Source organism: Anolis sagrei, chromosome 1, assembly GCF_037176765.1.
Source record: "Anolis sagrei isolate rAnoSag1 chromosome 1, rAnoSag1.mat, whole genome shotgun sequence".
NCBI lineage: Eukaryota > Metazoa > Chordata > Lepidosauria > Squamata > Dactyloidae > Anolis > Anolis sagrei.
The window spans coordinates 183,380,362-183,393,509 of record NC_090021.1 but is presented as its reverse complement, the minus strand read 5'-3'; the positions used below and the strand labels follow the sequence as shown (position 1 = coordinate 183,393,509).

General features: G+C 40.8%; 1 protein-coding gene across 8 annotated transcripts in view; it reads left to right on the top strand.

Annotated features, from left to right (window-relative positions):
• Nucleotides 1-54: 54 nt before the first annotated feature.
• Nucleotides 55-13,148, top strand: part of PMS1 (PMS1 homolog 1, mismatch repair system component) — a 41,959-nt gene continuing 28,865 nt past the window's right edge. For 3 of the 8 annotated variants that reach the window (XM_060780503.2, XM_067470874.1, XM_067470894.1), the window contains exons 1-5: nucleotides 55-209; nucleotides 4,422-4,575; nucleotides 5,949-6,131; nucleotides 7,791-7,893; nucleotides 10,783-10,946. In XM_060780503.2, the coding sequence (XP_060636486.2) occupies nucleotides 187-209; nucleotides 4,422-4,575; nucleotides 5,949-6,131; nucleotides 7,791-7,893; nucleotides 10,783-10,946 (627 nt within the window). In that variant the 5' untranslated portion in view covers nucleotides 55-186. Of the gene's footprint in view, nucleotides 712-3,513; nucleotides 3,587-4,421; nucleotides 4,576-5,948; nucleotides 6,132-7,790; nucleotides 7,894-10,782; nucleotides 10,947-13,148 lie in introns of all 8 variants that reach the window. The other 5 variants (XM_067470889.1, XM_067470887.1, XM_067470875.1 and 2 more) reach the window with 5 other exon arrangements.

The window sequence follows — 13,148 nt, the reverse complement described above, 5'->3', positions numbered from 1 at the left end:
AAAGTAGCCCCGCCCCCTCGGCCCCGCCCATTCGTCTCACGCGACCCAGGCGCCGCCGTGGCCCCCAAGTGCGCATGCGTGGGCTGGAACGCGCCGTTCCCAGCACTGATCCAGGCGCGGATAAGGAACCTGAGGTACGCTGCGTCCGCGTCCTTATTATCCGGCGTTCCCTTTCCTAGAGTAAGAATGACAGTCGCTTTCCTAGGGAGGTAAACAAAAAGGCATCCCTCCACATGGCATCCTTGTGCTGCTTTGTTTATCTTTTGGGGAAACTTCACTGTAGGAGTCACACTATTTGACCCCACTTGAACTGCCTGGTAGTTTGGTGAGGCCTCCTCAAACTCCTAACTCCCATATTTGCAAGCGTATTGAGCCATGGCCCTTAAAGGGCCCTTCCACACAGCCCTATATCCCCCATCTCTGGCATAGACACTGAGAACTGGGAAGCCCTGGCCCTTGAGCGCTCCAGCTGGAGGTCAGCTGTGACCAGCAGTGCTGCAGAATTTGAAGAGGCACGAGTGGAGGGTGAAAGAGAGAGACGTGCCAAGAAAATGGTGTGTCAAACCGACCCCAACTGAGACCGCCTTCCACCTGGAAACCGATGCTCTCACTGCGGGAAAAGATGCAGGTCAAGAATAGTCAGCTACGGATCCACAAGAATACTGATCCTGGAAGATTATCCTACTCGGCCAATGAGGCCTAAGTAAGTAAGTATATCCTACAATATCTGAGTGTGGACTCGGATAACCCAGTTCAAAGCAGATACTGTGGGATTACCTGCCTTGATATTCTGGGATATAGGGCTGTGTGGAAAGGCCCAAAGTGTTATCAAACTCCGTTAATTCTACAGTGTAGAAGAGGGGTCCTCAAACTTTTTAAACAGAGGGCCAGGTCACAGTTCTCAAACTGTTGGAGGGCCGGATTATAATTTGAAAACAAAAATGAATTCCTATGCACACTGCACATATCTTATTTGTAGTGCAAAAAACACTTTAAAACAATACAGTAATTAAAATGAAAAACAATTTTAACAAATCTAAAGTTATTAGTATTCCAATGGGAAGTGTGGGCCTGCTTTTGGCTGATGAGATAGAATTGTTATTGTTGTTGTGTGCTTTCAAGTCGTTTCCAATTTAGGTGGACCCTGAGCGAGGACCGGGCAAATGATCTTGGAGGGCTGTATCCGGCCCTCTGGCCTTAGTTTGAGGACCCCTGGTGTAGACGCACTCTTAGGATTCTCTACGTTCACTCTAGACAGAGGCCTCTAAGGGCCCTTCCACACATCTGAATAAAATCCCACATTACCTGCTTTGAATTGGGATATATGGCAGTGTGGACCCAGGGCCCTTCCACACAGCCCTATATCCCAGAATATCAAGGCAGAAAATCCAACATTATCTGAGTGTGGAATCAGATAACAAAGTTCAAAGCAGATATTGTGGGACTTTCTACCTTGATATTCTGGGATATAGGGCTGCGTGAAAGGACCCTCGTAACAACCCAGTTCAAAGGAGATGTTATGAAATCTTCTGCCTTGATATTCTGGGTTATATGGCTGTGTGGAAGGGCCTAAGCAACCTCCCCACCCCACCCAACCAAAACAAAAACCAAAAAAAAAAACACGATAAGTCCACACAACAGCAGTTAGTACTAATAATAACAATAGTTTTATTTCTTACCGCTTTACTCTCCTCATAGTTCGAGGCAGGTTACTAAACAGAACTAAAAACACGGATGTTGAGACAGGCTTTTGACCATGGTTAGCTACATCTTGAGTGATGGAGGCTTTTAAATCGAACCCAATACTAACTAGTTTTAACTGTTTTATCAATAAGAGCCTCTTGTGGTTAACATTTTAAAACTTACCACAATGTTTTATTTTTTTGCCCCTTCCCACATTATATCTTTGAACTGGAATATATGGCAGTGTGATCGTAGGGCCCTTCCGCACAGCCCTATATCCCAGAATATCAAGGCAGAAAATCCTACATTATCTGAGTATGAAAAACAAACACCGTAGGGGTATCACCCTTTACTATCCAAAGCTAAAAGGATACATGTTTTTGGCTGGAGTTACACTTAAAAAAATTAGCTGTTCCTACTTACACACAAATTCAACTTAAGAACAGACCTACAGAACCTATATTGTTTGTAATTTGGGTACTGCCTGTATATTGTAATTTTTGAGACCTCAAAATAAACATAATCAAATATTTATTACGGACATAGACATAAACATACGCTGGACTCTGGGTATCTGCAGTGTTTTGGTCCAGGCGCCTATAGATAGCAAAATCCATGGAGGCTCAAGTCCCATTACAAAGAATCACGTAGTCAAATAAGGTCCCTTATATGAAATGGGCAAAATCAAGATTGAAATATTTAGTGCTCTGCTTTGTAGTTGCATACATCTACATTGAAAACTATGTGTACGTTATTTCAAGTCGCCTGATAAGTTTTGGCAACCGCATCCATTTCTGTAGAATATTCTTAGAAGAGGAATGAACAGCAATATTAGCCTCTGAAATATAGCCTCCAGCACCTGGTGTTCTTTGGTTTTTTCCCATTCAAGTACTGATCAAAACTGTCCCTACTTAGCTTCCAAGGTCAGACAGATGGAGTCTGGTGCCTTTAAGGTATTTTGGTTTCTTTGAAAAACTATGAGTGATTTTAAAAATGTTAAACAATGTCTGCCCTTTCAAGAAATCCTGGTTTGATGAGGAATCAGCATTATTTTGTCAGAGAAGGCTAAAGGGAGGAGGGAGCAAGCGTGTTTTCTGCCGCCCTGGAGACTAGGACACAGAACAATGACTTCAAACTACAAGAAAGGAGATTCCATCTGAACATGAGGAAGAACTTCCTGATTGTGAGAGTCATTCAGCAGTGGAACTCTCTGCCCCAGAGGGTGGTGGAGGCTCTTTCTTTGGAAGCTTTTAAGCAAAGGCTGGATGGCCATCTGTTGGGGGTGCTTTAAATGCAATTGTCCTGCTTCTTGGCAGGGGTTGAACTGGATGGCCCATGAGGTCTCTTCCAATTCTGTGATTCTATGACTCTAAAACCTCAGCTCCCATGATTTCATAGCATTGAGCCGCATCAGTTAAAGTGCTGTCAAACTGCACTCATTCTACAGTGTACATACACCCCTAAACACTCTCTGTTCCCACTTAGGCTCTGCAGTTGTGATGTTATGGCAAAGCAAGACTTCAGAGGCAGTGTTTACTGCCACCTGCAGCATGCTAGCTTAATTTGCCCCATCATATATCTTTACTTTGGCATTATACACTCAATCAAGGATTGCACCTTCCATCAAGAATATGGAAAATATATTTTAAGTTTTTGCCTTCCTACTTTTCAACCCTCAGGGACCTGAGGAAATGTATCTCTCAACTTCTGTTTAAGAATAGATTCATTTCTTTAACAACACAGCAGATTTTTAAATGGAATAAAACTGCCATTGTTTATGGTAGAACGTGTTGTCTGTTGTGTCCATCGGCTCCTGATTTGTAATTTTAGGCTAATTTCTACTACACGTTTACCTGAGAATAAGACACCTTACATTGGAGATCACAGTCGACTTCCTCCCCAGGTTGGTGGAACCAGTTTTCCTTGAATTGTGCTTAAGTTTATTTTTGAAGTTTTCTCTCCAATACTATACTTAGGGGTTTTTTTTAAATAAATTTTTATTAATCAATTTAAACAAAAATAATTGGAAAGAGGGGGAATATTCAAGATGATAGGAAAGTAGGAAACACAATCAATAAAAAAGAACACAAAAAAACGCAAGGAGAAAAAGAAAAAAACAAAAAAACAAAAATCAAAAATATAAAAATACAAAAATCAAAAATAAAATAAAATGACTTCCATTCCAGTCTCAGGATCTCCTTATCTTTTGTTTCATTATTTTATTTACAACTTCTTTGTCTCTTTTTTCTATTTTTTTCATAGTCATAAAAAAGGACCCAGTCTGTTTTTTTAATAGATTTCCCAGTATTTTTCTTTAACAAAAAAGTTAGTTCATCCATGTCTCCTATTTCTTTGACCTTATCCAGCCACTCATCAATAGTGGGGATTTGTTCTATTCTCCAAAATTTTGCAAAAACAATTCTAGCTGCTGTTGTAATAAATGTTAACAGTTTGTCTTCATTTTCATCAAGTTGTAATTCCAAGTCAGTAAAGCCTAACATAATATTCTGGTTTCTTCTTAAACTTTCTGTTTAGGATTTTTTTTTTGTGTCTCATGGATTAAAGACCAGTATTTAGATGTTTCCTTACATGTCCACCACATGTGATAGAGTGATTTATACAATATTGTGATGATTTACTCACAGCAAACACATTCTTGAGGCAAGAGCATTCTTCTTTAAGCGAACCCTATTATATGTAAAGTTTTTTTAAAAGTTTGGGATGTTTTTCTGTTTTAGATTTGATCCAGAAATCCTTGAAATGAAGCAATTGCCACCAGAAACTGTCCGAATTCTTTCAAGCTCACAGGTCATCACGTCTGTTGTCAGTGTGGTCAAAGAACTGATAGAGAATTCTTTAGATGCTAATGCAACAAATGTTGATGTTAAGTTGGTAAGTTGTATGAAGCTGGGATTGTGATTGAATATACAGATGGAAATGCAATAATATTTCTTTATTATGAAGGTGCCAGTGTTAGATTTGAGCCTTGTATTTTTCTCTTGTGTCCATTAGTGCTACGCAGAAGCAATTTTTAAAAATGAAGTCACCACATAATTCTTCAGACTGTTTTAAAAATGGTTTCGGCTTTTATTATTCCAATGATTTTAATGGTTTCTAGTTTAATGAGCTTTCCATTTGTTTTCAATGACACTTGTTAGTCCCCTTGTGTATTTTTCTTGCTATTGGTTTACAGCTAACAATCGCAGTAACATTTTCCAAAGATTCTACCATGAATTAAGTTGACATTTCAGATGTCAACTCAATTTGTGATAGAATTGCATAGAAAGCAGTTCTGTGCAGTTCTACAATGGCAGAGCCCAAATGGTATCTCTGCACTAGAATCAAGAACCATTAAAATCTTGCTGCACCAGTCAAACTGCCACACCATCCTTCCAACTGAGGTTAGTTGTTTTTCCCCTGCTGTATAGCATGCCTGACTCTAGTATTTGGGAATAGTGAATGTGACCGATCCCTCCTGTATATTTGGGAAAGGCAAATTTTCAGACAGGAAAGCCAAAAGACCTCCATACTTGCAGCATATCATGCATAGACTTTTGGATCTGAATTTCTATTTCAGAAACAATAGTCGTGCATTTTATTTCTTATTTCCATCTTCCCAAGTGTAAAGATGGAATACAACTAAGTTAAAATGCAATAGGTTAAGCAAAAATCAGTTGAGCCTATGTCAATTCAAAACATATAAACACAAGATTAAACACAGATTCAAATAATTCATGTCTATAAAAATGCTAAGAATAGAACAGCGTGACTTCATTTTTTTTTCAGATTAGAATCAGATGAGTTAAAGATGGAGATTGCAGGTCTTCGTTATGGCCACCAGAGGATGCCACAGGCTGTGTTTTTTTATAGAAAGTTTATGTTTCCACTACCAGTTAGATATTACAGGATATGTAGAGGATGGATGCTACAAATATGACATGGTGTCATTATAGTGTACAGTACAAAGCATAGGAACTATCAAGGTTTCCGTTCTGTAAAAAAATTTTTGGCATATCTTCAAGCTGTAGATGTTTGGATCTATGAATACATAATCTGTGGATACGGAGAACAAACTGTGTGTGATTTTACTCAAATCTTATGGGTCTTATCTTAATGCCATATCATTAAGCTGAGTTCCTTGACAAAGTGTAAGGTTTATTTTTCATTATCCTTAGTCCATAAAAGGGTTTACTGGAATAGACCTTTGTACTGAACAGAGTGTCTAATTTGCAGTTGTGGTGTGTCTATGTTTTTCTTTAAAATAGGAAAACTATGGTTTTGATAAGATTGAAGTCCGAGATAACGGTGATGGAATCAGGGCAGCTGATGTCCCTGTCATGGCAGTGAAACACTACACTTCAAAAATCAGTTCTTGCCAAGATCTTGAAAGCTTGACATCATACGGCTTTCGTGGTGAAGCTTTGGCCTCAATTTGTTCCACATCAGAGGTAAAGGTCCAGTATAATTTTCAGGTTTCTGTTTGTCGGTAAAACATAGTTGCAACTGCTATTGTACAGGCTATTGGAGGGAAATAATTCATTGTGACAAGTATGCAAGTTGTTTAACAGGCACTATAGTAATCTCTGAAATTAAAATGCTGTTTTCTAGAAGAGGCAGAGTGTTGTTGTTCTTGTTGTTGTTGTTGTTGTTGTTGACGTTGACTTTATGCCCCTTCTTTCTCTCCATGGGGACTCAAAGTGGCTAACACTCCACACTAGGGAAGTTTAAAAGGTGCACTACAAAAGTTAAAAAGCAATTAACTAATGGTGTGGTAAAAACAAAATTAAAATACATATTCTCCACAATCTCACCCATAGCACCCCTGAATTAAATACCACAGCACCCCCTGACTAGAGCCTAAACACCTAATTCTTCAAAGCCTGCCTCAATACAAAGGTTTTAGTCTGATGCTAGAAGGACATCAGGGAGGGAGTCATTCTGGAGTTCTAGAGTTGAAGGGCAGCCAACCGAGTTTGAGATGGAAGCAGGACCGAGAGAAGGACCTTTTCTGAAAATCTCAGGGCCCGGGCATGTTCATAGAAGGGGGTGCGGTCAGCCAAATAGCCTGGACCATCTGAGGCTTTAAAGGTCATGACCAGCACTTTGAATTGTGCCCAGAAACAGACTGGCATCCAGTGGAGCTGCTTCAACGGGGTCTTCTGCTCCCTGTTAACAGGGAGCAGAAGACCCCGTTGAAGCAGCTCCACTGGATGCCAGTCTGTTTCTGGGCACAATTCAAAGTGCTGGTCATGACCTTTAAAGCCAGTCCCATTTAGCAACTTGGCTGCAGCTCTTTGAATCAGCTGAAATTTTCTGAGCACTCTTCGGAGGCATCCCCACATAAAGCGCATTACAGCAATCCAGATGGGGTGTAACTAAGGCATGTCCCACCATGGCAAGATCTGGCTTCTCAAGAAATGGGCACAGTTGGTGCACATGTTTTAATTGTACAAAGGCTCTCCTGGTCACCACTGACACCTAGGTTCTGCGCTGAGTCCAAGCCAGACCTGAAACCAGATGGAAATGGATCTAAATAATCTGGTATCAGGCCTGGCTATGGAACAGAACTTTAGTCGCCGTGGTGAATGACCTACACAGAGAGCTAGACAGGGGATTGTGTCCCTTTTGGTTCTCCTGGATCTCTCAGCAGCTTTCAGTACCATTGACCATGGTATTTTTCTGGGTCATCTTGCTAGGATGGGACTGGGAGGCACTGTTAGACTGGCTCTGGTTCTTCCTGGAGGGCCGTACTCAGAAGGTGGTCCTGGGGGACTCCTGTTAGAACCTCTGGCCGTTGTCTTGTGGGGTTCCTTGGGGTTCCATGTTGTCCCCCATACTGTTTAACATATACATATCTATCCTACATTTCCTGGTGGGGTTTTATATGTTCACATAGTGCCCAAGCAGATGTCTCGGGGAGGTTCATAAATAGGACAAAAGAGAGAGTTACCGTCCTCTTCTGCTGTTCTCATGTGACCCAAAATAGCATTTGTACCTTCTGATCCTGAAGGGATTGTGACACCATCATGGCTAGTCATTCCAGCAAATGACCACAGGAAACCGAAAGTGCCTCTTGGGAAACTGACAGTTGACATCTTTATTATTAGGTTCTGATCACAACAAAGACAGCGAATGAGGATTTTAGTACCCAGTACACTTTGGATAGAAGTGGTCACATAATTTCTCAAAAGCCATCTCATCTTGGTCAAGGTACAATATTTATTTCTTCCAACTTTTCAAATGCAGTCCAGGTGCATGTTAGATTTATTGATTAAGTGCTTCCAACAATTAGAACTAAGAATCTTGGGTAACATTTCAAGAGGAAATAAATATCAGGCATACTCCCCAGATAGTGGCTCAGTAGAATGAAAGATAATTGCAAGGCTCACCTAGCTTCCAGAAAGTAAGCAGTTGAAAGACATTGGAAATGAAAGAGAGAAGAGACTAAAGCACAAAAGATTACTACAAAAACAAAGTATGCTGAGCCATTATTCCAATGGAGTAAAAAAAGCTTGCATTGAGTGACTTCTGGTAATATACCATGGGGTATATTTCCTCACCCCCCATTGCAAAATTTCAAATTTATGACAGTACCCAAAGTGGAGAAGATAAAAGAGAAAAGACGGGGCAGGTCGGAGAGAAGGGTGAATGGCAAAGAAAGGAAGGAAGGATGCTGAAAGAGGGCAAAAGAAGAGGGAAGGATCTTCAGGAAAATCTCAGAAAAGAGAAAACGTGGGGCATATGAATAAAAAGGTGGAGCAGCAAGAGTGGAAAGGAGAGGAGAAGGAAGTGAAAGACAAGATAAGAAGGGAGCAAGGACAAACACGAGTATGGAGCCAGGACTGTTGAAGCGGAGAGAAGAAGGAGAAGCTGGGATAGAAAGAGAACAGTGGGGGGAGGGGGGGGTGGGAGAAGAAGGGAAGGAGACATGAGATGAAAAGAAGGTGGTTGTTGGGGGAGAAGGGGGCAGGAAATACCAGGAGATAGAGATGGGAGTGAGAACCAAGAAGGAGATTGAGGAGAGCATCTGAAGGAGACTAGGATAGTTGGCAGTTTGAGGGAGGGCCAGCCTCAGAGAAGGGTACTGAAGGGGGGGGGGGCAGATATGAGCACTGGAAGATGTAAACCTTGATGTAAAGAAACAAAATCAGGTGGGATGTTTTATGTAAGGGGAGTTTCATTTTTTTGTTCTTGTTTGCTTGTTTATTTGTTTTTCTTTTTGAGTGCAGCTGGAAGATGTGCTGCCTCTCCTTCTATTATGTCCCTTGCACATATGTCTCTCTTTCCTTTCTTCACCTGGGATGCCTGCTGGAAAATGGTATTTCCTTTTGCCTTCCTCTGTGGCTTGGCCATGGTCAACTACTGGCTTTCCATGGCCAACTGAGGTTTCAAACCCTAGTCCTCATAGTCAATCACTCCAACCACGACACCATGCTGGCTCCCATTGAAATAGTAGACACTTCTAAAGGAAACATCTCTCAATTAAGGGGCTGTTTTTGAGCGAAACAAGGTGTATGTGGGAAGAACATACTTTTCCCTTTTAAAATAGACCCCCCCCCCCTCCTCAAAAGGTGGTATCTCCTCTACAGGCCACACGTGGTCCACAGGCTGCATGTTGCTGATCACTACAATAGTAATTTAATAATAAACACAAATATTCTTCTCAATGTTTGTAATGATCACAATTCCAAATAATCATTGGACTGATCATGCCCGTATCTAAAAGTGAGTTAAGTGGCAAAGAATATGGATTTCATGACTGCTTGTTAACATAGAAATCATTTTGATATATGGTAGTTACCTTCTTATGTTTTAACAAAAGAAAACTTGATCCCAGTGAAAAGTGTAATGGTCACTTTATATATCACAGCTATAAATGGTAGAGTCCTTAAGATGGTACAGCATGTACTTCATAAAATATATTTACCAGAGCACTTAAATCTTAAGAATTTTCTTGTTAAACATGATAGTGCTTCTTTCGTTTGGCTTGTAAATCTTTGATTGCCCTGATCATAACCACTTGTGCCGTCAGATCTGTTTGCACCTCAAGTTATATAACATCCTTCAATGGAGGAGGCTGTATTAGCATCGCAAATGCTGTGCCCCATCTCTTAACACTTGTCGTCTGACACAGCAAGTCCAAGGATTAGGCTTTAAGTTGATTGCTGATTTTGAAAATAAGTATACTTCAGACCCTCTTCATTTAAGTGGCTTTTGATGCTTTGGTTTCACTATGTAACAAAATTTGAAACAAAAATTCTGTTCCTGGTTTGTGAGTGTTATTTCCTGTTTAATTGTGCAGTACTCACTTCGAAAATAGTTGTTATACTCCAGAAACTTGGGTTTTGTGGCTGCCACAAATGATGTAAAATTGGTAAAGACTCAATGAGATAGTCATTGAAAAACTAGCAAAATATGTATGTTGCATGATGGCCCACAAAAACTAAGTATTAGCAGTTTAATAAACTACTTCTATGTTTTTATGATAGAATCAATTAGGAAATTACATTTATAACCCAGGGACAAAAATCTTGTTACATAATGTTATAAGAAAGTGTACCTTATTATAAAATCATACCACATCAGGCTACAATCCTTATATACAGGTTCCTAGGACTAAGTCTCATTGGTCTGAGTAATGTTTATTTCTGAATAGATGTGCATAAAAATGAAGTGTCAGTATCATTTTTAAAAAGAAAATAGTTTTTTTTTCTCATGTTGCATTCATTAATAAACTTTCCTTGTGTTGACATCAGGAACGGTTTTGTTAGCCATCCAATATATGTCTCTGGAACTAAGCTCTTCTGAAACAGTGGGATTTCTTTCTAATTAGGATGGTATTGTAAAACTTGATGGTGTCAAGTAATTTAATTTTGTTTATAGCTGTAGTCAAAGAGTAGTACAGACAGTTGTCTAACAGCCACATTTTGATAGTGAAATGCTCACTTTAACATTGTGTATGTTCATCTTAGGTTCGTGCTTGGCTCAGATATAATTACAGGCACCAGTTCAGAAAAATAACATATATTAGTAAAAACATTCAATGATTTATGCAAAGTTTATCTTACTCCCTATTTTTCCTCCCATCATTTCTGGTAGGTACAACTGTCACAGTTCTGAAGTTGTTCAAGAATTTGCCTGTAAGAAAGCAGTTTTATTCAACCGATAAAAAATGCAAGGAAGAAATAAAAAAAATTCAAAAACTTCTGATGGCATATGGCATTATAAAACCAGAACTGAGGATTGTGTTTACACATAACAAGGTAAGGAACGCTTTGCCTTCAGAACTGCTGAAACTGTAACATTAATAGTATTTAATAGGCATGTGCGCAACATTTATTCTTACCGTTTCTACCATTTCTTTTCTTGTCTTCAATTTATTCAGAAGCATGAAACGGGAAACCCCCTTCCCACATGAAAATTGACACAAATGCCTGACTACAGCCTGCTTTCGTGTGCGTCCGAACATGCCTTCTTGCCTTGGAAAGAAAGTGTTTCTGTGGTGGGGCATTCAAGCAGACAGGCCTGGAGCTTGGCTGCAGGCATTCTCCGGGCCTGCCTGCATGCCCCGCCACACACACACTCTTGGAGATTGTGGCAGTGGGCATGCGTGGTGGAGTGTATTGGCAGGCTCAGCACTTCTTACTCTAGCATCTGAGCACCTCTTATTCTAGAATAAGAGGCATTTAGCTCCAGGCATGCTCTGGGCCTGCCTGCACATCCCACCACACACACACTCTCGAGGAGAGTGGTGGCAGGGTGTGTGTGGTGGGGTGTGCAGGCAGGCCTGGAGTGGGCCTGCAGCTGAGCGTCTCTTACTCTAGAATAAGAGTTCTTAGATACTAGAGTAAGAGGTGCTGAGCCTGCTTGTATGGCCCACCATACCCGCACTCTTCTTACCTGGCACCTGCTGTTACTACTCGGGAGCAGAAAGACCCTGCATGATTCTGGATGAAGTCAACCTTTTTGTGACCTGAGCACCATAATAATAAACTTTCTCTGGCACTCAGCTGCAGGCACTGGCAGGCGCGCACGCTTTTCATGCCTGTCTGCATGCCTTGCCACACTCTTTCCAAGGACAATGCATGTGTGGCAGGGTGTGCAGGCAGGCCTGGAAAGTGCATGTCTGCCAGTGCCTACAGCCGAGCACCTCTTTAGAGTAGTAACAGTAGGTGCCAGGTAAGAAGAATGTATGCCGGGAAGGGAAGTCAGTGGGTGGGAAGCCCCCTTATAATGGTCCAGTTTTTGGGGCCCCAAAATGAAAGAACCGAAAACAACCCTCCCATTTTCGGGAGGCTTGCAAAAAATAGATCAAAGCCCCCAACAAAAACCAGGACATGAAACAGGTAAAGGTTTTCCCTGAATGCACATGACTAGTATTTAACCAAAGCTCCCATTATGTTTGGTAAAGAAAAGTGGTGTTACATCATTCATTGCCTACACACCTGTTTAATGGGAAATAAATTAGTTGCAGTAAATTTTTCCTATTGATTTCAATGGAAATTTAGCATCAGTTATTTTCTCTGACTTCTGTGAATTTGAGATAGTTGTTCCTATTGAAGCCCCCCCCCCCCTAATGGTCCAATTTTCGGGTCCCCGAAACAAAATAATAATTATCTGTACCATCTGTGCCAACCATTTCTTAAATGGAGTGTCATTTAAAAAGAGCCCACTACTCCCGAGTGAGAAAGACTAAAGGCAAAGTAGAGAGGGATTCAGCAGGGTGCCGTCACCACCACTTTCCACTTTAAATAATGTGATTATAGAACAGCTCCAAAGGCCTCAATACCCCAAAAGCTCCAGATCCTGTTAAATCTTGGAAGCTAAGCAATGCTGGCCTTAAATGGGCGATTGCCAGGGTATTCCAGATACTGTCAGGCTATATTTCAGAGGAAGAAGCAGATCAAGCCATCTCTGAGTATCTCTTACCGAAGAAAACCCTGTGAAATTCACGGGGTCACCATAAGTCAACAGGCGGCACACAGAACAGCTACAATTTGTTACTGGCAGCCTTCCTTTGGTGTAATTAAAGAGGAGAAATACCTGTATTAGTTCCAAGATAAAAGTGACATCTAATGGCCACATTGTTATACTACAGGATTTCATATTTCTGCACCTAAACTGAGCATTTTTCAGAAATCAGAGACGTAGCAAAAACTGTCTCTTCATTAGTTTAGGTTGTTTGTAATCATATAAAGCCTACAAATTAAGAATAGTAAAAAGAGAACTCAGCGAAAGTTGCAAGCCGCAATTTGAAGTGGACTAGTAAAGTGAGGTGGACTCAAATATCCTGGCAGGTTACAGGAAAAGGTCACTGGGTCTGAGCAAAAGACAAACCGTTTATATTAATATGTACAGATAGAGAAGCTCAAGAGTCACTGAGCAAAACCTGTAGATCTCAAACTTTTTTTCTGACAGCGTCGTTTTTGAGATTTCTCAACACAAGAGGTCGCTCATTAGCCACA